The sequence below is a fragment of the Aquarana catesbeiana genome, linkage group LG02 (assembly GCF_042186555.1).
Source record: "Aquarana catesbeiana isolate 2022-GZ linkage group LG02, ASM4218655v1, whole genome shotgun sequence".
In the NCBI taxonomy this organism is placed as follows: Eukaryota; Metazoa; Chordata; class Amphibia; order Anura; family Ranidae; genus Aquarana; species Aquarana catesbeiana.
In genome coordinates this window covers 115,257,303-115,282,459 of record NC_133325.1, presented here as the reverse complement: position 1 = coordinate 115,282,459, position 25,157 = coordinate 115,257,303, and the positions used below count along the sequence as shown (strand labels likewise).

At 42.3% G+C, this 25,157-nt stretch overlaps 1 protein-coding gene across 1 annotated transcript in view; it reads left to right on the top strand.

Annotated features, from left to right (window-relative positions):
* Positions 1–25,157, top strand: part of MTUS2 (microtubule associated scaffold protein 2) — a 974,348-nt gene that overhangs the window by 933,285 nt on the left and 15,906 nt on the right. The window contains exons 11-13 of the mRNA XM_073613369.1: positions 5,740–5,845; positions 9,145–9,218; positions 13,202–13,300. Of these exons, the coding sequence (XP_073469470.1) occupies positions 5,740–5,845; positions 9,145–9,218; positions 13,202–13,300 (279 nt within the window). The remainder of the gene's footprint in view (positions 1–5,739; positions 5,846–9,144; positions 9,219–13,201; positions 13,301–25,157) is intronic.

Below are 25,157 nucleotides of genomic sequence, written 5' to 3'. Positions count from 1 at the left end.
TAAGAGAAAGGGAGAGGGATAAACCGGTTGTACAATAGCAATGAAAAATAAAGCCATAAAAAGGGTATGCTGTGCCCATAGCTCCCAACTGTCTCTAATTTCGAGGGACTGTCCTTGATTTGGAACAATGTCCCCCTGTCCTTCCTCCCTCCTCATTTGTCCCCAATTTTGGTCTGATCTATATAGTTGTATATAAAATGCAGTATTTACCTATCAAAACATTTTATGGTGCTAAACCTTTCATCCAATTTCTAAATTACTGCATTAGTAAATTTCAGAAGTCAATATAAATGAATAGAAGTAGTAAAAAAAAAAACACTTGTGGGCTTAACCATATTTTTTTTTTATTTTTATATAATTCTCCTTTAAGGGGCAATAAGCTAAATAAGAACCTTTAAAGTGCCACATCTAAATGTATTACAAACAAGAAACAATTGAGAGGTCTGGATAAGGGAATTAACCCCAACCGGGCCCCTGTGTACAAACTTTATAGACACGTGTATGTCATACATCTGGATCTGAAATAGCCTGCCTGTATATCCATATATGCTTCTATACCAATATGATTGTGCATTAGGTGCAGGCTTTTAGTTTACTGACCCAGTGGAGGGTATACACATTTATTTTATGTATGCCCTGATTTTATGGATTTTATTTTTAATCATATTGTAATAAAATATTCATTTTTATAGTTACGGTGGTCTTGTGGTGTGCCTATAAAGTCTGTACACAGGGGCCCGGTTGGGGTTAATTCCCTTATCCAGACCTCTTAATTGTTTTTTGGTTCTCCTTTAAATGGGGCGTGGCAGGGGCGTGTCCTATGCCTACATACTTTTGCTAATAGGTGTCCCTCATTCCCATCTCAGAAAGTTGGGAGGCATGGCTGTGCCCTCTACATGAAGTTTAAAAGAAATTTCTCTATTGTGACTGCAACATAGTTATGTGACAATCACAGCATGTAAATGTGCCCCTTACACACTGAAACATCACATACATCATCAATGTATATGTTCATCCTATTTCTCCTTGCTCAGATTAGTGAATTGATATCAATGGATAATATCTCTTGATATTTCTGTTGGCTTACAGTTTGATATACATACATTTATAACTTTCCTTCCTTCTTTGCATTCGAATTTTGTCTCAGTCACTAATCTTTGGAGGCCACTTGGTCACTATGTGCCCCAGTTTTAACTGCAATAATAAGAATCAGACTAGAATTAAACTAGGAGAGAAATCATTGATGTGAACTTGTGAACTGGCACAGGATTTTGCCCACATGCAAAGCCAACTAACAGTTTACTATTCTACTTAATCTTTCCACTTCTTAAAGGATAATTTTACTTTCATAAATAGTAGTTATCATCCCTGGCTAGCTCCCTTGAACAAAAGTACCCACCCTGTCCTGCCCCAGATGCATAACTATTAGTACTGCTCACAAGCTTCAGCTGGCACCATCTGTACTCCGGGTGCTAATGCAGCTGCAAGGCTCGCACAGACTTTTTCTCACACGAGCCAATAAAAAGAAGTGATGCATTACATCTTTATAATTATGCCCAAGAGGTGGATGAAACATATTGCAGTGGGTGGTTCCTCTTTGTCCGGAACAATAAAGTTATGGTGTGTACGGCCATGCTTCTATTTAATCTCATCCCACGTGCATATTTTTTGCTTATTTTATATGTATTAAATGCAGCAAATGCGTATGGACAATGAGGCCACATCAGATCCAGACAATTATCGCATGGCTGAGCATGGCCTGCCTTAACAAGATGTTCAGGAGACAGTCCTATTGAAGTCTATGGGAAGCACCTGCCTTAGTACACCCAGGGCAAGGAATTTTTTTGCCTGCAGGATGTCATTATCTTAATATTGGCTGCTGTTTAATAAGAATAATTTATCTGTTTGCTAGGGGATAGTAAACACTCCTTAGCCACTACTCTAATTGGCAATTTATGTAGAGACAGAATGTTTTTTTATTTTTTATTTTGGGGTGGGTTTTTTTTTCTGTGTCCCAATGGAAAGATTTCCCTCACTTGCTGTCCCAGACAAATAGCAGAATATGTTGGTTAATCACATCATAGTGATGGGTAATCCAGTTGTCACTAGAACTTTTCATTTATATGTTAGCTTTTGTGACGTTTAAGTTTTCATGTTGTCATATTAAAAATGTTCAGTATGAAATGTAGACAGGATTTCCACACTTTACATGTTTCTTGTGTTGTTTGGTTAGAGCATCTAATGAGTGTCATCTATTTTCACGACCCAATTCTAATCTGATTTCTAATGATAATAATTGTTTATCCTTTTTTAAGCTACCCCTTACATTATTCTCACTGGTGGTCACATACAGTATGGGAATTCCACACTGTACTACTAGGAAAATGATATTGTTCCTGATTGATTTCACAAGACCAGATGATTAGCTCTGACTTCCATTATAGCTAGTCCACAATACAATAAAAGCATTTACTATGGTGAAATATCTGCCAGTTTGCATGTTCTTTTCTTGTCTAATTTATCCTTGGTTCCCTAAAGCCTAACTCCAAGCAAAACGTTTTTTGGTTAACAGAGTAAAGACCATTTCTGCTCAAGGAGTTACTGTTAAAAGTATAGTGTATTACAGTATATAAGTCTCTTTATTTGTTTTGTTATGTTTGGGACTAAAAAATGGGACATACTAAACTGCATATTGGGATGATGGGATGATTGGATCATTGGCTGCAATACTGAGAACTCTCACTAGATGTCAGTGTACTTTATACACATATATATGGTAAGAACGCTGTTGTTTCTCAAAATATGTTATTCTTTCCTAGTACGTCCCCTAAAAAATGAATATGTTAAAATGTTTCCATTTGGTTAAATATTAAACATCGCTTGCTAATTTTTAATGTTTACTGCTTTCAGGCAGCAGGTGGAGCTGTAGTCTTTTTTTTTTATCTGTACTTTTACTGTACCACCAAAAAAATAAGCTTAGCTCTACCCTCTGGCTATTATCATCATGCAGCCGGTGTCAGTATCACAGTTGGGCTCCTGTCCAATTTGTGCTTGAAAAAGTCAAAGCTGGAGTCCATATATAATTTAGAGAGTTTATTTATTAAAAATCATGTGGTCCGGTTTACAGCAGAAAGCTAACGTGTTTTGGCTTACAGCGCCTTACTCATAGCATGAGCTATGACTCAGTTTGGTCAAATATTGTAGTACCTAATATGTAATGCATATGTTTTGTTTTTTTGGCATAGAGAAGGGAAAGGTTAAGACTTCTGTCATTTTTTTTTCTGCCTTATCTACCGGAGATTTTTCACTTAACTTCCTGTCCCAGACACAGGAAAACAGAGTCAGGGACAATCACCTCTTAGGGCTGGTTCACACTAGAATGCGGTGCAGGAAAGGTGCATTCTATGGCGTTCAGACGCAGCGCACATGAACACGCTGCCCTTGTGTGACATGGGTGCCATTAATTGTTAATGCGTGGGATCGCACGATCACGTGTGCTTTCCAGTGTGAACCGACCCTTTGACAGCAGTCACCAGAACAGGCATCCCCATTGGAAGATTTTAACTCATCTCATGTTTCTGGGACAGCTCTAAAATTTTGGATTTTCCATTAGTTTCTGTACTGAAGACACAAATCACTAATATAAATAGGGTTGTTCTCCGCTGCAGGGACACAGCAATATCAACATGGCAGGGGTATTACTTTGAACTTCCTTATTTAAGTCATGTCTCTGCACTTCCTTTTAATAAGATCATACATTTTTGTTACAGTTCTGTCTCCACAAAGTTACTATGTACTTCCTAACCCTAGTTATAAGTTCCGACCTGTCTCCCTCCCCTCCTGCCTCGGCCGATCTGACAACAGCTTTAAAGGAGTTGGCTAATTCATGAGAGCAGCTTGTCTCAGCTGTGAACACTTTCCACAGACAAGCATCGGTAAGAGGAATACAGAAGGAAGGAGAATATGTCAGGCTCTGCATTCCTATTGTCATTGCTTGTCTGTGGAAAGTGTTCACAGCTGAGACAAGCTTCACTTATAATTCAGCTGTCTCCTTCAAAGCTTTAAACTATGATATATCCAGGGTTTTTTTTTTTTTTTTTTTTCGAGAAAATAGGTGCAGGAACTCAACCACGACCCACCAAACTCCCCCCAAACCGCAAATTGTGGGTGTGATTACATTTCACTAACAGTAGGAGGGTCTTAAAGGGGCATTAAATACCAGGAGTGCATTACGTACAGAATGAGGAGTTCTGGGGTCTGTTGCATACAACAGTGCAAAGTTTAGGGGTGTGCTACACACAGCTTTTAGCTTTCTTCCACAGCTGCTTACCTCAGCATCCTCCATCCACAGCTTACTTTCACCCCTCTTCACCTCTGACCTCCACTGCCCCATCTTCAACCTCTACCCTCCTTAAAAGCTCCACCATCTTCCACATGCCTTGCTTTTGTTGTTGTATTTAGCTGCAGCATCCAGCTGGCTGTAGTACCTCCCCGCACACTGTAGGTGGCTCCTCTTCTCAATTTCTGGAAGATCATCCAGTGGGGGTGTCGGCATCCGCAATGCACCCCAGACACCTGCCTCTCCCTTGTCCCCATCCTGCACAGGACATCAGATCTGTGGGAGACAAGCTATCACTGGTAAACACACAAGCCGGACTTCTGTGTTTAACAGTGATATCGGTAAGCAGGGAGCAGAAGGCCTGGTCCAGAGGTGGTGGAACTGCTTTCCACCAAGTTCCATCTAAAAAAAAGCCCTGGATATATCTCATTTAAGAACACCATAACTGCTTTGCCAAAAAATCCTGTTTATATATACAGTGTGTGTGTGTATGTAGATATTCAGTATATATATCTCAAAATGGTAATATACCATTACGCTAAATGGTTCAAAAAGAGTGTCTCTCCTTTCTGTACTGTACCTTTCTATTAGAGAGAGAATCAAATAGAGAAGCTTTTGCTGTGTTCTCTCTCTTTGGAAAAAAACATAATGTTCTGAAAGAACAGTATTACGGATGTACCTTGTATTAATTATTTACTTTAGGATCTTATATAATTAATGAAACATTGACCTCAAATCACTACCATGCTGTTTGTAAGGCCCCTCTCGCACTGAGGCGTCGGCGGTACAGCACCTCTAGTTTTAGCGGCGCTTGACCGTCGTATTTGCGGGGGTTTTCGGCCACTAGAGGGGCACTTTTAACCCCCGCTAGCAGCCGAAAAAGGGTTAAAACGACCCGCAAAGCACCGGCAGCGCTGCCCATTCATTTCAATGGACAGGAGCGATGAAGGAGTGGTGTATACACCACTCCTTCACTGCTCCAAAGATGCTGCTTGCAGGAGTTTTTTGAACGTCCTGCCAGGGCTCTGGCTTTCACACTGAGACTGCAGGGGAGCCATTTTTCAGGCGCTATTTTTAGCCCAAAAGCGCCTGAAAAACGCCTCAGTGTGAAAGGGGTCTAAGTGAAGATGTGTTCATATGCTTAGCTGTCTAGCAGCAATGTGAACTTCTGGGGTATATTGATAAGGCAGTGAATCTGGCATTAAACAAACATTCACTGAAGTGGAATCTTTCAGTTGCATATTTTGAATGACAGTGATTGATTCACACCAAGGAATGTTTGGTGAAAGTTACATTCACTGCTTTATGCTGGTATGTGTGCAACATGTATATGTGTGCAACATGTATAAACAGTACCTAGCATTGCTTAACATTTCCTTTTCATTAATATTGATACACAGATTGAAGACATGTCTACAACCCATGAAGCTGTTCTGCTGGAGATAAAGAATTTCCATTCAGCTGCTGTAACTGCAATCCATGAAGATCATGAGAAGAGTGTTTATGGTAAAACTGTAGTTTTTCTGTTAATACAGTAACATGTTAAAGTTGACCTGAGAGTAATTTTGGTAACCCAGAACTTGCTTATCAGCTACCCTGTATAGGTCAGTGAGGAAAATCTGTAGACAACATAGATGTTAGAAGGTCCAAGTGAAAAGGTCACTTGTTCCTTCCTCACTGCTGACCAATATGTGGACACCTTGCCATTATGCCATTGCTCACCTGGTACAGTTCACAACCCCTGCATGCAGGAATCTGACATTCACCGTCCCATATGCAACAGCCATGATATCACTTTCTTTCACCTCAACTTCCAACAAACCTGCAACTTAGAGTATTACATTTTCCTGTTTGAAACATGTCTTATCTACAGTGTCTTCCTTTACTGCTGAAACCGTACGGATAACCCCTTTGTGCCATTTGTGTCCCATTGAGGATCTTCCTCCATTTCCCGTCCCATAGTAAAAACAGGAAGTGAGAGGAAATCTCTCCACAGTAAAGGAAAGTTTAGGATTTTCACGCACTTTCATTCTCAGTGAAAATTGGAAAAAACATATCTATTCAGCAGGGAACATGGAGTTACCCCTGCTCATGACAGTTAAGTATGGATTACAGGGGTCACAGTTAGTCGGTGATAGCATGAGCTGCAACAACACCATGTATATGCAATCCCCTCTATAGGAATGGTATATGTGGTGACATCTATATAATTGTTTCCCTTTCTATAGATGTTAGCATATTTTACCAAACGCTCTTTATCCTTCAAGCTGCTGTAGAAAAATTAAATCTTAAAATACAGCAATCTTATAAATTACTTCTAATTATAAGATAATTGCAGCAGTGTATTTAAAATGTAAATGAGTGCTTGTGACTATAGAATGTGAGTAAAGCAATGAGACAGACGAGGCTGCAGTGATGGATGAATCGCTTGTCTTGTTCTGATCATCGTGCTAGACCTTATTGCATCAATTCCCCAGGAATTTCCCCCAGGATAGATCTGGCCCCTACATTACTCACTGTAGCATCTGATATTCCTGTTTTTTACAATGTAACATTTGTACCTCTCACTTTATGGTAAAAATATATGGTAGATACAATGCTGCCTTTGTAAATGTATTGTAGTATGGTGGAAAAGTATTATTACAAATGTTGATGCTGTGGCAGGTGTAAGCAACCTTTTCGAATCTAGTGTGCCGAACAATATTTGTAAGAAATTGAGAGGACCAGATAGGGCCGCGCATTAGAAATCTTGGGACCCTATTCAGCCTACTTGCCAGAGACATGTCTCTCCACTTCCTGTTTGCCAGATTATACTGTCCTGGTCTGGGGTCAGGCTCAGAGACCAGTAGCTATAGCAGTAGGGAGGTTCACACTGACCAGTAGAATAAGTACACAAGCAGGTCACACTGGCAGATAACGCAGGCTCACCCAAGGCATGGGGTCTAAGTATGAACTGTTCTTCACCAGAGCTCCTGATATTGGAGATGGGTTTTGCTGCATTCTAGTGTCGGGTCATAGTCCTTAGGGTTGCCCCACCAGGAGGTGAGCAAGCCAGGGTCTGGTGTAGAAGGCAAGGATCAAGCAGAAGCATAGTCAGTAAACAAGCCAAAGGTTGGTAATAAGTGGTTACAGTCTAGGATCAAGAGGAAGCATAGACAAGAAACAAGCCAAGTCAGTAACAAATGGTAACGAAGATAAGGACAGCTGCAAGTACGCAAGGAGCAAGATATTGGCTGGAGACAGCTCAATAATCTGGCAAACAGGAAGTGCAGAGACATGACTAAAATAAGGAAGTTCAAGGCTCACCAGAAACAAAATACATGACAAAATTGCCCAAGGTATCAGACAGGGAGCTGTCCAGCATCTCAGGTGGCAAAGTGAGAAGAGCAACAGCCAGATTTCACAGAGATCTAACAGGTATGCTGCTGATGGCGATGATGGTGATGATGGAAAAGGCTGCCCCATATTTATTAGCTTTCTCTTCAGCGTGCATTTCACCCCTGCATGCTGCAGCTCCCTCCCAGCCACAGCTCAGTGGCCACCTTCTGACCCCTCTGTACTGGCTGTACACCACTTATTGTAGCCATATCTCTAGCTATGGCAGCTATGGAAGGAGGAATCGGCGTGAAAAACAATGCAGGCAGGTTTCCTCAATCATGGCCTGGAGCATCCCCAGCTGCCATCATGTTTTTGCCAAGAAGGTGGGTGGGCCAGGAGCATCATGGGCCAGCAGGAACGGCATCAGTTACCACCCTTGGCATGTGTACCAGAGGTTGCTGGCCCTCTGTATTTTTAAATGTATTTATTTAGGCAAAGAAGAGGTAGCCAATAAAACTAAGTTCATGTTGCACCTATGTACTGAGAAGGGACAGTAAGATAACAAATTTAAATCTGAGCAGAGCTGTTGGGCTTTGTGCTTGCCAGATTTTATAACTGTGGAAAGTTGAAAACTAGACAAACTACTGGACTGAGACCAAAAAGCAGAGTTGTACTGTTGTAATTTAACTGTTGCTTGAATGAATCACTGGGATTGATTTACTAAAACTGGAGAGTGCAAAATGTGGTGCAGCTCTGCATGGTAGCCAATCAGCTTCCAACTTCGGCTTGTTCAATTAAGCTTTGACCAATTAAAGAAAAATGGAAGCTGATTGGTTTCTATGCAGAGCTGCACCAGATCTTGCACTCTTCAGTTGTAGTAAATCAACCTCAATGTGTTTAATTTGCTTATTTTTTTTTTTATATATAGAAGAAGATAGAGTTGCTGCACAACACAACTGCTGGTCACACATTGGGATGGTAGACCAGAGGCCTGAGCATCTTGAAAGACAATATATAGCCTCTAGCAACCACTGCATATGGATGGATGTATAATGACCAGTTTCAACAAACTTTGATGGACAATGCAGCATGCTTTTGACATCAATTTCCTTAAATTATTCGTAATCAATTGCAAATGTATTTGCAGCCCCATAGACTTAATGAGAAGGCAGAAATCTGAATTATTCTTGGGTTTACATCGTCTTTAACTTTAAACATTTTTAGTCAACATTGTCCTCTAGTGGAGAAGCATGGATATAGCATGTCTATAAAAAGAGCTTCTGCATTAAAATTTTGACAGTATTCTACACCTAAAGCGATATATTTTGTTCACATTATATGGTTTTATGATATGATCACTAATGAACAATATACAAAAATTTACAGCTAATTTTTTTTCAAATATTCTTGTTGCTTTACTTGCTTGCCCATAATATCACAGTAGAAAACTGTCCTGTAACTATGTGTTATCTATTATTTTTACACAGAGTTGAAAGAAAGTCATGAGTTAGAGAAGAAATTGCTTGAAGATGGTTTTGAAATATTGCGACTATCATTACAGGTAAGGAATTACAAAGCCTTTCGTTATGGGAATTCTTAGGCAGAATATAAGCTTATGGAAAATATTTTTAAATCTTGTGACGTGATAATGGTATATTGCAACCCACGTGAAGAATAAAAATGTGGCGCTATTCTAATCACTCTTTCCGTAGTATTACCATTGCTAGTGGCACTGCGGTTTGCTTGTCAGGGGAGACGGAGGATTTATTGGAAGAGCGAGCGAGGAGAGGGTGAGATAGACCCTTATACACGCTATTGGCATTTAGGTCCTCCGTGACCACATACCCTTTGTGAAAGCCTTAGGATAGACCACCCAGGTTGCTGTGTTGAGATTGCTGTGTACAGATTGCCGTGGAGTTTTTTGATGTGCTGTTATAAAGTTGACACAATGTGAGTGCATCTTTTGAAGTGTATTTTGAAGTGTGTATATTAAAGTTTTTTACGTTATCACACTATTGGGAGTTCTTTCTCATTTGCATATGGAACGAGTCCCTGAATGGAATACATTTAACCCCTTCTGATTGCCTGGATAATCTTATGCTTGTTAGCCTCATACGAAAGTGGAGGCATACAGAGTTGGTAAGAGACTGTCTATTGGGAGAGGGAACACTGAACACAGAGGTGTGGTGGAGAGTTCAAGTTTACTTCAGGAACTTCCAAGATTTGCTGTGACACCATTTTTGCATCTTTACCACGGACTTTCTCTGTTTCACATTTGTGCACCTATTGTTGGACTTTTATGTTATTTAGTCACGAAGTTCATGCTGAGTGTGTATATTGATCAGTCACACACTTAATTATAGGATTGACACACCTGCGTTTTTTAGTAATATCACTGAGTCACTGAAGTCATTATATTGCGTTTTGGTGTGTTTTTGTTTTTTTGCTTTGTTATTTTCTATGTATTTTTATTATATTTTTTTTCGCCACTATTTGTTTGATTTACACACCTTTAACAAAGGGGTTATTAGATTAGGTTATCCACTAGCAATGGTAATACTACGGAAAGAGTGATTAGAATAGCGCCACATTTTTATTCTTCACGTGGGTTGCAATATACCATTATCACGTCACAAGATTTAAAAATATTTTCCATACACTGTTGTACACAAGTGGCAGCTTTAGATAGACTTTACTAATTGATGATCATTATCATTTAACTGATTTGTTCCAAGGCGCAGTGGTGGTTAATCGTGTGTATGTGGGACTTTACACATAGAAGGACCGTTTTTTCATCTTCAGAATATAAGCTTAACTGCAACTTACTACTAATCAGCTGCTAAATGCATGTAGGAATAAAAAAAGCATCTATCGCTGCAATACTCCCACCCTATCTTTGGCACTGTCATCTGTAGACTTACTGGTCTGTGATCCAACACTGGTCTTCTTTTAAGTTAAATAATGTCCCCCCTCATCCAACCCCGTTCCTGGCACTCACAGGAGAATGCATATCATTTCACCATGGCCATGTTGCTTAATTGTTTCAGAATGAGTGCTAAAATTGGAGGTTGTGATTTTCCTGTAATCACATGACCAGTGCTTTAGTAAGAATCAGTGCACCCCTAGCATCTCCTAGGACATATGAAATCCTGTGTACAGGGTACTACTGCAGTGATGAATGCCATGGCCATTTGAAGGCTGAAATGTACACTCAATGGCCACTTTATTAGCTACACCTGTTTAAATGCTTGCTAATCAGCCAATCACATGGCAGCAACTCAATGCATTTAGGCATCTAGATGTGGCGAAGACGACTTTCTGAAGTATAAACCAAGCATCAGAAAGGGGATTTAAGTGACTTTGAACATAGCATGGTTGTTGGTGCCAGACTGGCTGGGCTGAGTATTTCAAGAGCTGCTGATCTACTGGGATTTTCACGCACAACCATCTTTAGGGTTTACAGAGAATGGACCAAAAAAAGAAAAAAATATCCAGTGAGCGGCAGTTGTGTGCACAAAAATGCCTTGTTGATGTCAGAGGACTAGTTTGAGATGATAGAAAGGCAACAGTAACTCAAAGAACCACTCCTTACAACCAAGATATACAGAATACCATCTCTGAACGCACAACACATTTAACCTTAAAGCAGATGGGCTACAGCAGCAGAAGACCACACAAGGTGCCACTTCTGTCAGCTAAGAACAGGAAACTGAGGCTACAATTCGCACAAGCTCACAAAATTGGACAATAGAAGATTGAAAAATGTTGCCTGGTCTGATGAGTCTCCATTTCAGCTGCGACATTCAGTTGGTAAGGTCAGAATTTGGCATAAGCAACATGAAAACATGGATCCATCCTGCCTTGTATCAATGGTTCAGGCTGGTGGTGTAATGGTGTGGGGGATATTTTCATGGCACATTTTGGGCCCCTTCGTACCAATTGAGCATCGCTTAAAAGCCACGGCCTACCTAAATATTGTTGCTGACCATGTCCATCCCTTTATGACTACAGTGTACCCATCTTCTGAGGACTACTTCCAGCAGGATAATGCACCATGTCACAAAGCTCAAACCTTCTCACCACTGGTTTCCTGAACATGACAATGAGATCACTGTACTGCAATGGCTTCCACAGTCACCAGACCTCAATTCAATAGAGCACCTTTGGGATGTGGTGGGACGGGATATTCACATCATGGATGTGCAGCTGACAAATCTGCAGCAACTGCGTGATGCCATCTTGTCAATATGGACCAAATTCTCTGATTGTTGAATCTATGGCACAAAGAATTTAAGGTCCACCCTGGTACTAGCAAGGTGTACCTAATAAAGTGGACGATGAGTGTATTACAAATTACAAAATAAACTCTCATTTTGGGTGAAATCCTACACATTAGAGTTTGAAGGTTTGAGAAAATGGATAAATGACCATGTTTGTGGTGGGTTGTACTCAGCGATGCAGAGACCGGTGCGGTCGTTGTCATGATGTCATGCTGCTCTCTGTGTTATACTTCATTTGGAGTGCAGAGCACTGTAGGATCCATGACACATTGCACTGCACCAAAAATGAGCAAATAAGTTCTTTAGGCCCTCACTGAATGCTGAACTATGACTGCATTGTTTTACAATGTGTGCAGGGAAAGCAAGTGTTTGACACTAAAGTTTAAGACAACTATTAGACTAGCTCCGCTTTACTTTTAATTGGCAGCGCGCAGCAGTGGGCAGATCCATAGCTGCTATTCAGTTTAATAGTAGCTTTTGAATCAGTCCATTGTCATGTGCAAGTAAAGAGGACCTGATGGGAAAATAGTCTCTCAGTTCTCCATCAGTCTTCACCCACTCAGTGACAAGTCATATGCCAAATGGCCATTGTCATATGGTGTTATGGCCATTGCCATTGGGTATGACATCACTTGTATTCCCTTTTACATTTGACTTTCAGCCAAGAATCTCCCAGCTGACAGGTGAATGGCATAGAGGATCCTGTACTGTGTGGGAAGCGGTCACATACACGGGCACGGCCCGCTCTGAGTACTGGCGTACCTCTGTATACCAGCTCAGTGTTGGTCTTAATTACCGTATCCGAGAACTGGCGATGATTCTTTAAGATTTTGTTGCTGCCATAGTGAAAGGTTCCTAAAGTGGCAGTAATAAGAACTACCTGAATTTGCTGCATGAGTCGGTAATGTTACCAAAACTGGCACAAATGCTTGCCTGAATTAGGTGCAAGTCATTCTTAAGAGAACTACCACCAGAAAAGTGCTGTTAGGGGTGTTTTGAATTTCCCTCCCAGTCTTGTATGATATATAATGAAGGTTACAGTGTGAACTCATAAAAAAAAAAAAAAAAAAAAAATCTTTCAAAGACCTCTGTATTAAAGTAAGACAAGGAAGTCCCCTTCTCCCCATTCTGCTTTCCATAAACTGCCCAACGTCATTCTGATCTGAGGCTGGAAGTTTGTATTAGACATACAGTATCTGCATATATGGTTATTGACTGTAATAGTAAAATAGATTTTCTCATAAAGTCCTATTTTCTCCCACAGGATCAAGTTGATACTTTGACGTTCCAGAATCATTCGCTAAGAGACCGGGCAAAAATGTTTGAAGAAGCACTAATGAAGAGCACTAAGGAACAGCTGGAGGTGATTTGTTTTATCATCTTTATCAGCAATGCTAATATAAACTCTCTTCTTTCCAAGCCCTTTCTTTATGGTATTATCCACTGTAAATTTTCACATGACCTGAAACAGTCATGTTAGAATGTTTTGCCTGCTAACAATGGTTAGATAGACCCAAAAGTATTAGGAAAACAATTATTTTTGTTTTAGCCAAACCAACAGTTAGCTGGCATATGTATGATCAAAATACTAATAAATTAATGAATTCATTTTTTTACAATTTAATAAAAATAAGGAACTACTGACACTGTGCACTGCCCTACTGACACCATCCTACGCATTATACCCACCTCCATACACTCCGCATTCCTCTCCTGCACATACTACCCTCCGCCGTCCACTCCTTACTCCTCTTCTGCATATAATACCCACTTCCATACACTCCGCACTCCTCTCCTGCACATAATACCCACCACCATACACTCCATACTCCTCTTCTGCACATACTAACCACCACCATACACACCGTGCTCCTCTCCTGCACATACTAACTACCACACACACTGTGCTCCTCTCCTGCACATACTAACCACCACCACACACACCGTGCTCCTCTCCTGCACATACTACCCACCACCACACACACCGTGCTCCTCTCCTGCACATACTACCCACCACCACACACACCATGCTCCTCTCCTGCACATACTAACCACCACCACACACACCATGCTCCTCTCCTGCACATACTACCCACCACCACACACACCGTGCTCCTCTCCTGCACCTACTACCCACCACCACACACACCGTGCTCCTCTCCTGCACATACTACCCACCACCACACACACCATGCTCCTCTCCTGCACCTACTACCCACCACCACACACACCATGCTCCTCTCCTGCACATACTAACCACCACCACACACACTACCCACCACCACACACACCATGCTCCTCTCCTGCACATACTACCCACCACCACACACACCATGCTCCTCTCCTGCACATACTACCCACCACCACACACACCATGCTCCTCTCCTGCACATACTACCCACCACCACACACACCATGCTCCTCTCCTGCACATACTGAATATGTGTGATAGCTGCGCTTAGGACAAAGGATTAAGGTATGCAGCCCCCTAAAGGAGCTTCCCTAAGGATCCTCCACAAAATACTTAAAATTTATAATGGGGTATGGTGCTTCCTGTAGGATTATATCTGATGGTATAGTGGGAAGTGGGGAGGGGGGGTTGTAATTATTATTATTATTATTATTATTATTCAGGATTTATATAGCGCCAACAGTTTACGCAGCGCTTTACAATATAAAAGGGAGACAATACAGATATAATATAATACAATACAATACAATAGGATTAAGAGGGCCCTGCTCAGAAGAGCTTACAATCTAATAGGGTGGGGCAGGTGGTACAAAAGGTTGTAACTGTGGGGAATGAGCTGGTGGAAGTGGTAGGAGATTAGTTGGAGACGTGATAGGCTTTCCTGAAGAGATGAGTTTTCAGGGATTGCCTGAAGGTAGCAAGAGTAGGGGCTAGCCGGATAGATGGAGGTAGCGAGTTCCAGAGGATGGGAGAGGCTCTGGAGAAATCCTGGAGACGAGCATGGGAGGAGGAGATGAGAGAGCTTGAAAGCAGGAGGTCTTGAGAAGAGCGGAGAGGACGATTTGGGTGATATTTGGAGACAAGATTAGTGATGTAGCTTGGGGCAGAGTTGTGAATGGCTTTGTATGTTGTGGTTAGAATTTTGAATTTAATTCGCTGGGTGATTGGGAGCCAGTGTAGGGATTGAAGTAGAGGGTTGGCAGACACTGAGCGGTTGGTAAGGTGGATAAGTCTGGCAGCAGCATTCATGATAGACTGAAGAGGGGATAGCCTATGGAGCGGTAGGCCAATGAGAAGGGAGTTGCAATAGTCAAGGCGAGAGATAACAAGGGAGTGAATGAGGAGCTTGGTGGTTTCATTTGTTAAAAAAGGGCGAATTTTAGAGATGTTACGGAGGTGAATTCTACAAACTTTTGACAATGATTGGATTTGAGGCTGAAATGACAAGTCGGAGTCTAGGATTACACCTAGTACCCTGGCGTGAGGGGAGGGACTGATGGTTGCATTGTTGATTTTGATGGAAAAGTCATGGAGGGGGGCACGGGCGGGGGGGAATATTAATAGCTCAGTTTTAGAGAGATTTAGTTTAAGGAAGTGGTGCGACATCCATGCTGATATGTCAGTTAGTAAGTTAGTAATGTGAGAGGAGACTGAAGGAGTGAGGTGAGGAGTAGACAGATAGATTTGGGTGTCATCAGCGTATAAGTGGTATTGGAAGCCGTGGGCAGTTATTAGGTGACCAAGGGAGGTGGTGTAGATAGAGAAGAGAAGGGGTCCAAGAACCGAGCCTTGGGGGACCCCCACAGAAAGGGGCAATGGAGAGGAGGAGACAGAGTTGTAGGTGACACTGAAGGAGCGCTGTGATAAATAGCCAGAGAACCAGGATAGAGCAGAATCTCGGAGGCCAAGGGAATGTAGTTTATTGAGAAGGAGCAGGTGGTCAACAGTATCAAAGGCCGCAGAGAGGTCAAGTAGTAGGAGTATGGAGTACTGGCTGTTGGTTTTAGCAGTTAGTAAATCGTTAGTGAGTTTTAGTAAGGTAGTTTCCGTGGAGTGCTGCGAGCGAAAGCCAGACTGTAAGGGGTCAAGAAGGTTATTTTCATTGAGGTAGGAGCTAAGACGGTTGTAGACTAAGCGTTCTAGAAGTTTAGAGGTGAATGGGAGTAATGAGATGGGTCTTAAGTTGTTCAGGTCGGTAGGGTCCAGTGAGGGCTTTTTAAGAATGGGAGTGATCTGTGCATGTTTTAGAGGGGAGGGGAAAATGCCACTAGAAAGGGAGAGATTGAAGATGTGGGTGAGGGAGCATAGGATAGAAGAAGAGGGTGACCGTAGTAGTTGTGAGGGAACAGGATCCAAGGGACAATTGGTTAGGTGGGCATTCGAGAAAATTTTTGTAACCTCTTCCGTAGTAGCCAATTCAAAAGAGGAGAGGGTTGAATGTGCTGCTGGGCAAGGTATGATGGGTGGGGAAGATGTACGCACAGTGGAGATGTCCTCACGAATTGCATTGATCTTGTCTTTGAAGTGATTGGCAATCTCTTGGGCAGTGAGTGAGTTAGTGGGTAGAGGGGGTGGTGGACGAAGCAGAGAGTTAAAGGTTAAGAAGAGCCGACGGGGACTGGATGACAAGGAATTAATAAGAGAGACAAAGTAGGCTTGTTTGGCAGCATGGAGGCATGAATTGTATTTTAGAAGGGCAGATTTATATAGGGTGAAATCTTGCAGGCATTTGGTTTTACGCCACAGTCGTTCAAGAGCACGGCAATGTCTCTTGAGATTTCTAGTGTTGTCAGTTTGCCAGGGTTGTAACGGTCGGGGCCTAATTCTGCGTGTGGTTAGGGGAGCAAGTGCATCTAGTGATGATGAGAGTGAACTGTTGTAGACAGAAGTGGCCAGGTCAGGACAGGACAGGGGAGAGATTATGTCATATAGGTTGTCAGTAGCAGAATAGAGAAGAGAAGGGTTAAAGTGGCGAAGGTTTCTACAAGTAATTGTTTGCTGCTTGGAGGGATGGGTGGTTGGAGGCAAGGATACAGTGAAAGTAATGAGGTTGTGATCAGATAGAGGAAAGGGGGTGTTGGTGAGGTTGCCAGGGTTGCAGAGATGGGAGAATACAAGGTCAAGGGTATTACCATTGGAGTGAGTGGAAGTATGTGTCCATTGGGTTAGGTCAAAAGATGAGGTTAAGTTGAGAAGTTTAGCTGTAGTTGGGCTGTTGACATTGACAGGATTGTTAAAGTCACCAAGAATAATGGTGGGTATTTCAGAGGAGAGAAAGTAGGGTAGCCAGGCAGCAAAGTCATCAATGAAGCGCGATACCGGTCCTGGAGGCCTATAAATTGCTGCAATCATCGAGAAATGGGAGAAAACAGACGAATACAGTGCATCTCGAAAGAAGAGAGGGATAGAGAGGGAGGGACAGTAAGGACTTGGAAGGTGCTTTGTGGGGACAGAAGGAAGCCAACTCCACCTCCTTTCTGTCTGTTGGGTCTGGAGGAGTGAGTCCAATGGAGACCACCATGGGAGAGGGCAGCAGGAGAAGCTGAGTCAAAATTTTGCAGCCAGGTTTCTGTTATGGCCAGTATGTTCAAGCCATGAGAGATGAAGAGGTCATGTACAGATGTTAGCTTGTTACAGATGGAGCGGGCGTTCCACAGGGCACATGAGATTGGTGGGGGTGCTTTGAGGAAGTAGGGGGATAGAAATTAAACTGAGTGGATTGCGGTGGTTGCCAGAGGGGGAGGGGTATTGGATATGTGGCTTGCATTTGGAAAATGGCGGACCAGGATTAGGAGAAATATCACCTGAGACTAGGAGAAGGAGGAGGGTGAGGAAGGCAAGGTGGGAGTGGGATGTGCATGAGCGCACGTGTCTAGTGGCCCTGGAGTTTATGTCAGCATGTGGGTGCAGCAAATGCAGGAGATGATGGGTGCCATAGTAGGGAGAGGGTAGGAGTGAGGGTGATATGTGCATGCTGCAGGGAAGAGAGGAGGGGTAGAGTAAGATAATTTGAGGATAGAAGATCCCTTAGTATCCTAATGTGAACTATCTAAATGCAGTTTATACCCCCACCATAACCCCTAAAAATTATTATGCAATTAAGAGCAATCTTAAGTGATATAAGTTATACAAAATCATAAAACATCATAAATGTGAACACAATAAATATAGGGGTGTAGACTAAACACCTAAAGTTGTGATAAAACTTCAAAGAAAAACCACCATAGATTATAGTGGCTTAGCATTAGACAGAAACATGTAAGTGCATCTCTGCCTAATTAGTGCGAATATATACAAATTAATTTATAATTAGTGATCATAGTCCATAGGATGATGAATCATTGGCATTAGACAAAAACATATACATAAAAGTGCACCTCTGCCTAATTAGTGCAAATATATACAAATTAATTTATAATTAGTGATCATAGTCCATAGCATAAAGAATCTCTTCAGAAACCAGTGTTCAAATTTTCTTCAAGAAAAAAACGTGACTGGGATGCTCTCAGATGATCTTAGTGACTTTTGTGCTCCCCCTCAAGGGTCTCCACTCACCGAATCCAACAGCCCCAAAAGGGGCAAACAGCATAATATATCTCCACCACGTTCTCCTCACCGCCACGATCATATAAGGCGTCCAGGGTAGTCTCCGCTCTCCGTATTGGTGGTTAGAATATATTCATAGTAGCTCCCTTGATACATGGTACAGAACCACTATACCAGTACAGTCCGGAACACCTAATATGAATCTGCCAAATCTTCATTGCAGTCTTTGTGTCTGTCTTTCAACTCAGATGTCGTCCACATTGAAACACGCTATTAATCCCTGGACCCTGGAAAGCATTGCACCCCTGATCAGCAGATCAGGGGTACAATTCCAGACTCCTGCAGACAAGCTCTGCAGCTTTCAGCCCGTACCTTCATATGGGCTGACTGTTTACAACCTCCAGGGCTTGTAAATTGAACTACGTGGCTGCTCATTAGCGACCTTCCAGTTCATTCAGAACCACTAGTTGTAGTTTGTGCATTCACAGGAAACTCCACAAAGCTGTGACATTTTCAAATGGGGACAGCGGGCCCAGAGAGAAAATCCCCCGCTCGCTGTCACGGGGGGGGGGGGGGGGGGGGGGGTTGGGGGGGAGACTGCAGCTGCTGGAACATGTAACATGTTCCAAAGGGTGAACGTATCCTTAAATTAAAAAGGCTCTATTTGTAGATCAGATATACACTTCATCTGCACATACAAGAATTAGTCAAAATACATTGTAGAAAAAATATAGTCAAAACCTATTTATCAGTAAAGCCTGCAAACACCATTTTTAGGCTTTATTTACACAGTAGGTGTAATTCAGAGCGGGACCTACCAGGTTATCAAACGTGGTGAATGAGGCAGCCTGGGTCATATAAGGTATGCCCATGGTGCTTAGATGAAGGTTTTTTGGATGTCCCTAACACACCCTGAGTTAATGGACAAATCTTTGGCAGGTCACAATCATCCTGTAAACTAAAATGTTAGGTTGTTTTAAAAAAAAAAAACAATAGATCACCAGGGGGTTGAAATAAGAGCTCCTTTATGACCTAAAAACCAACCTCCATTACATGCCAGTTTTTGGTGGTTCGTCATTTACTTATGGATCTAAGACAAATAATCTATTGAAATCTGTAATAGGTGTGCCTACAAGGAAAATTTAACACATTTTCTGCCTTTTCTATACGCTAAATGCAACCCTAAAAATATCACTCGGTGTACACCTATACAATAAAACCCTTTACAAAAAAAGTCTCTAACAGAACAATGTAGTGATGTGTACTTTTTAACTACCACAATATTTTATTCCACTGCAAATCATTCATGGCCCCCATACTGGTGTTTGCCCAAATCACTCACCAAAATAGCATTCTAAAACCATTTATTGAATCAATGTAAAGTAATTCAACTACTTTTTCAGGTGCTAGGTTAGTACATAAAACATTGCTGTTAAACACTCTGCTTCCACCATACACTGCTTGATCCAAAAGATCCTATTCCTCTTCATAAGACCACTGTGACAATTGGACTCTATCTGTTCCTCCCCGTCCTCTAGGCCCATATATAAATGGTATCCCTGCCAATGGGAGACAGAAAAGACGGCTGCTACAGCGTCTCGCGTCCACTGATAAGACTGCTGCTACATATGTTCCTCCATCCAGCAGTGTAGGTGGGCATGTTGTTTACATACACAGACTCCTCCCAACAAGTTTTGTCCCAAGGACTTTGTCAATGGATAGGGCCAGCGCATGTTAACATTCCTAGTTTTATATCCTTTCCTCAAGAGCTTTTACATTTACAGAAAATTACATTGCCCCATGATGCTCTTCCCAGGGTGCATACACTTGTCAGTCTGCTCCATAGTAGCTTACCAATATGCTCCAATTCTTATTTATAGTCTAATATATAATTAGCCTATATAATAGATAATAGATAGTATTATCATACATAATTATGTATTCTTTATATAAATCCTTCTAAATAAAATCAATACATACCATTATTTTAAATTAGATCAATACATTACACAATTTTCATATATTGTGAATAACTCTATAGAATTAAACAATACACTTTCAAGAATTAGTATTACATCTTAATAGGTAGATTCTTACTTAATAATAAAACAATTGGGGGGGGGAGAGAGATGGGAGAGGGAGAGGGAGAGAGAGAGGGGGAGAGGGAGAGAGAGGGGAAGAGGGAGAGAGAGGGGGAGAGGGAGAGAGGGAGGGGGAAAAGCATCTGATATTGTATTGAGCATTTGAGTATTGAGTATTTGGTAAAAAGGTTTGGTTTAATTTTTTTGCTCTATGTCAAAGTGGTTGTAAATGCTTCAGGTTTTTTACCCTAATGCATTCTCTCCCTTAAGGAAAAAAAAACCTTTTATGTGCAACCCCCCAACCCCCCCCCCCCCACCCCCACACACACACACACACACACACACACACACACACACACACACACACACACACACAAATAATGCTTGCCTGAGCCTGATCTTGATAAAGCGCTGTGCCTGAAAGCAGCAGCACTGCTCTCTCTCCCCCTCCTCACTGGACTCAGAGAGAGTAGAGGGAGCCATTGGCTCCTGCTGCTGTCAATCAAATCCAGTGATGAGGGAGGGGGTGGTACCAAGCCACATTGTGCGTGTCAATAGAGAGCTTCCTATGGTGGCACATGGAGAAAAGGAGGAGCCCAGAGCGACAGCGGGGTTCCTAGAAAAGATAGTTCAGGGCCGCTCTGTACAAAACCATTGCACAGGGCAGGTAAGTGAAACATGTTTGTTATTATTAAACAAACAAAAAAAAACCTTTACAATCTCTTTAAAAAAATAATACAAGGTAAATGCGGCCAGGTAAAAGTTCCAGATTCTATAATAGACAAAAAAGCACTGGGTAACTGGGCTATCTGCCAAAAACAAAACTTGACTGGTCTGCTTCTTTTCCACACAGAAAATACTTTTCCAAAACCTTAGAATATCTACAAAGCACTGTCCTACATTTCCCTGGTTTTCTGATCATGACAGGACTTGGAGAACTGCTGAAAGTCAAAAGGAATGATCAGTACAGAGATCTCCTGGTATTGCGCTGTTACTGTGCTCCCTAGAACAAATGTAGAACATCATTTCTCAGAATGCGGCTTTTTGCAAAGCAGGCTTTGTCAGAATGCCAAGGACATTTATATTGTTTCATTTTGTTACAGTTTGTTACAGTACTATAATAACATCAATAATTCAGATTCCTGTTTCTCTGAAATTCATTGAGCTGGATAGACTAGTCCCGAAAAATATCTGCTTGCCTGTTTTGTTTTTTTTCATATTTTGCCCCAGATAATCACTGTGAGCTGGTTACATTGTAGCAAGTCAGCCAGTTTTTAGTTTCAACCTTTTTTTCTATTCATTTGTCACTGGATACCCCAAGCATTTGCTGGAGAGAAGCCCCCTGTGTAGATACAGAACACAGATATACTTGGAGCTAGTAGGGCTCAGATAAAGCACAAAGCTTTAGGGCTATGCTCACACATGTCCGGCGCGAATTTCCAAAGCAGAGCTGTTCAGTGGTTCAGCTGCAATTGAGATGCAAATTTTTGGAGCCGGCAGCCACCGGCATTTTTAACATTAGCTGGTTGTTAAAGAGCAGGCCAGGAAGCCGACCGCCATGTCCTTAACAACGGATGACCCATCAGCTGGGGGGCCCCCAGATCCTGTCCCCCATGTAAATAAGTATGGGGTACCTCTGCCCATTCACCAAAAAAGTGTTACAGACAGTTTGACAATTCCTTTATTAAAAAAATTTAAAAGGTGTCCCCCCGATGTAAATCCATCGTCAATCACGCCACCCACTGCACCCGAAAAAAAAACCCACTCCCGCCGTCCATGAAGGCCCACCGTCTGTCTCCTCCGCCATCTGACAGTCCGTATACGGGTGATGGGCAGGGCCACCTGGTGACTTCACCTGGTGGCACCACCCCCTTGTGACATCAGGGTCCAGTGAATGCTGGGTTAGTGCCATCACAAGGGGAGTGGTGCAATCGGGTGACGGGGCCAAGTGGCCTCATCCCTTACCTATATAAGAACTGTCAGACGGCAGAGCCTGCAGTAGGAAGTCGGCCTTCATGGATCGCGGGAGCATTTTTTTTTTTCTTTTTTGGGTCTGGTGTTGCGGCGGCGGCGTGATTGGCGATGGATTTACATCAGGGGGCACTCTTGTTTATTTTTTTTAATAAAGGAATTGTCAAAAACCTGTCTGTGTTTTTATTGCGTATTGACACTTTTTTGGTAAATGGGTAGGGGTACCCCTTACTCATTCACATAGGGGGGGGCGGGATCTGGGGGCTCCCTGGTTATAAGGGGCTTCCAGATTCCGATAAGCCCTCTGCCTGCATACCCCCACAACCACAGCCCAGGGTTGTGGGGAAGAGACCCTTGTCCCTGTCAACATGTTGAGGGCATGTGGCTTGGTATAGTTCAGGAGGGGGGCTCACTCAACTCCCCCTCCCCCCTTTCCTGACCTGCCAGGCTGCATGCACAGATTAGGGTCTGGTATAGATTTTTGGGGGCCAAAGTAGTTTTTGTTTTTATAATTTTGGAATGGAGCCCCCCCCCCGCCCCAAAAGCACCCACTTCCCCATGTTGAGGGCATGTGGCCTGGTATGGTTCAGGAGGGGGGAGGGTGCTCCCATTGCTTGTCCCCCCTTTCCTGACCTGCCAGGCTGCATGCCCAGATAAGGATCTAGTATGGATTTTGGGGGGGGGGGCCTCACGCCGTTTTTTTTTTTATCTGCAAATTTTTTTTTGTTTATTCAGCTGTCAGCAGGGAAACCCATTGACTCATCAGTTGTTAAGGACACTGTGGCCGGCTTCCCGGCCCCGCTCCTTAACAACCAACTTATACTGCGCCCTAATTGGGCAAAGCTGCAAATTTGGGTGTTGGACAAACAGGTCAAATAGCCAATGTTCGGCCTGAACTCATGCTCAGGCTGAACCGTTTGCCCAACATTAGTTGTCATCCTAGTACAGGAAGTGTGTTAATGGCAGGAATACCAGGTGAAAATGAAAGGGAAAAAAAGTGCAAAAAAAAAAAGAAAGAAAAATGCAGCCACCACACCTAAGGACCGATGAGCTACAGTACTATTGATCTTTGTTCTTGAGTTTAGATGCGCTTTAAACTTATTCAGATTTTCTGAAGACTTGCTTTCTTTCTATATGAGGATGCTGTGTCATTTAAATGGGCCTGCCTTTTGTCTAGCTGGATGAGACTGGAAATAGGATGGAATTTTTTTTTTAGCGGGACAAACAAGGTAGCCAACATTTTCTATCCGGTGCAGACAGATGCTAGGGATAAAGGACTTGTTAATGGTTTTAATATTCCGGATACAGGATCATTATGCGGAGATGTCTGTGATTCTCAGGCAGGCTCCATTATGCTGGATTGTCGCACAGGCTAGCTTTGGAGAACGATTTAACCAAAACAAAAATAGACAAAATCATTATCCTGCGCTCTCCTGAGATATCGCCTTACAGCCATGTTATGACTTGCCTGCCCTGTTCCTGATAAAACATACAAAAGGTTTGTTTTCATTTTCGATCAGATTTTATCATTTATTCTAAAGACTCTGTCTAGATAAAAATTTTTCTAGTTTTTAATGGATGAGTGGTTTAGGCATTACACTACAAACATTGGGGGTTATTTACTAAAGGCAAAACCACTTTGCACTACTGCAAGTACACTTGGAAGTGCAGTCGCTGTGGATCTGAGGGGGACATGCAAGGAAAATAAAAAAGCAGCATTTTTGCTTGTACATGATTGGATGATAAAATCAGCAGAGCTTCCCCTCATTTCAGATCTTCCCCCCAGATTTACAGCGACTGCACTTACAAGTGCACTTGTAGTGCAGACTGGATTTGCCTTAAAGTGGTTGTATACCTGAACATGTAAAAAAAATAAAATACAATAAATCATGTAAGGCAAAAGGCATAATGAGCTAGTATGAACCGCATACTAGCTCATTATGAAATACTTACCTAAGAATGAGGTCCCCGTATCGCAGCCCGGCCCACGCAGAGGGAGCTGGCATTTTGCCCTCTGTGTTTCTTCCGGGTTCGCGGCTCCGGCGCTGTGAGTGGCTGGAGCCACGATGACATCACTACCGCGCATGGAACGTTTAGGAGATATTCATTTTAAGTAAAAATAAGGGTATGCAACCACTTTAAGTCAACCCCCCCCTTGCCAAAACTCTGCGCTTTTATAAAACAAAAAGTCTGTGGGTGGGTAAAAAAAGGTTAGTAATTATATAACTATATTTAACTTATCCTGGCTTCTGTACTGAAGGGGGTGATGTCACCAGCCTGCCAGTGAGATCCTGGGGAATGCCGAGTACCCCAAATCTTGCGAGAAGAAGCTCCAGCACAGTGCAGGAACATGTTCTCCCACAGGTGGAAGCTAGGGTATAAGAGAAGGATGAGGGTTTGTAAATAAATAAGCAAGCTTTGCGTTTTTAGTTTTAAAATGGTTTTAGAGTCAAAAGGTTTTATTTTTTTAACCTTAATGCATTCTATGCATTAAGGTAAAAAAAAAAAAATCCACTATTTTTTCCCCCCCCCACCCCATTCCCCAAACTCTTACCTGTATTTGATGAGTCCTACATCAATCCAGCATAGTGGCAGGCTGCAGATCTTCTCTCCCCTCTCCCCACTCTCACAGGCTTTCACTGAAGGCAGCA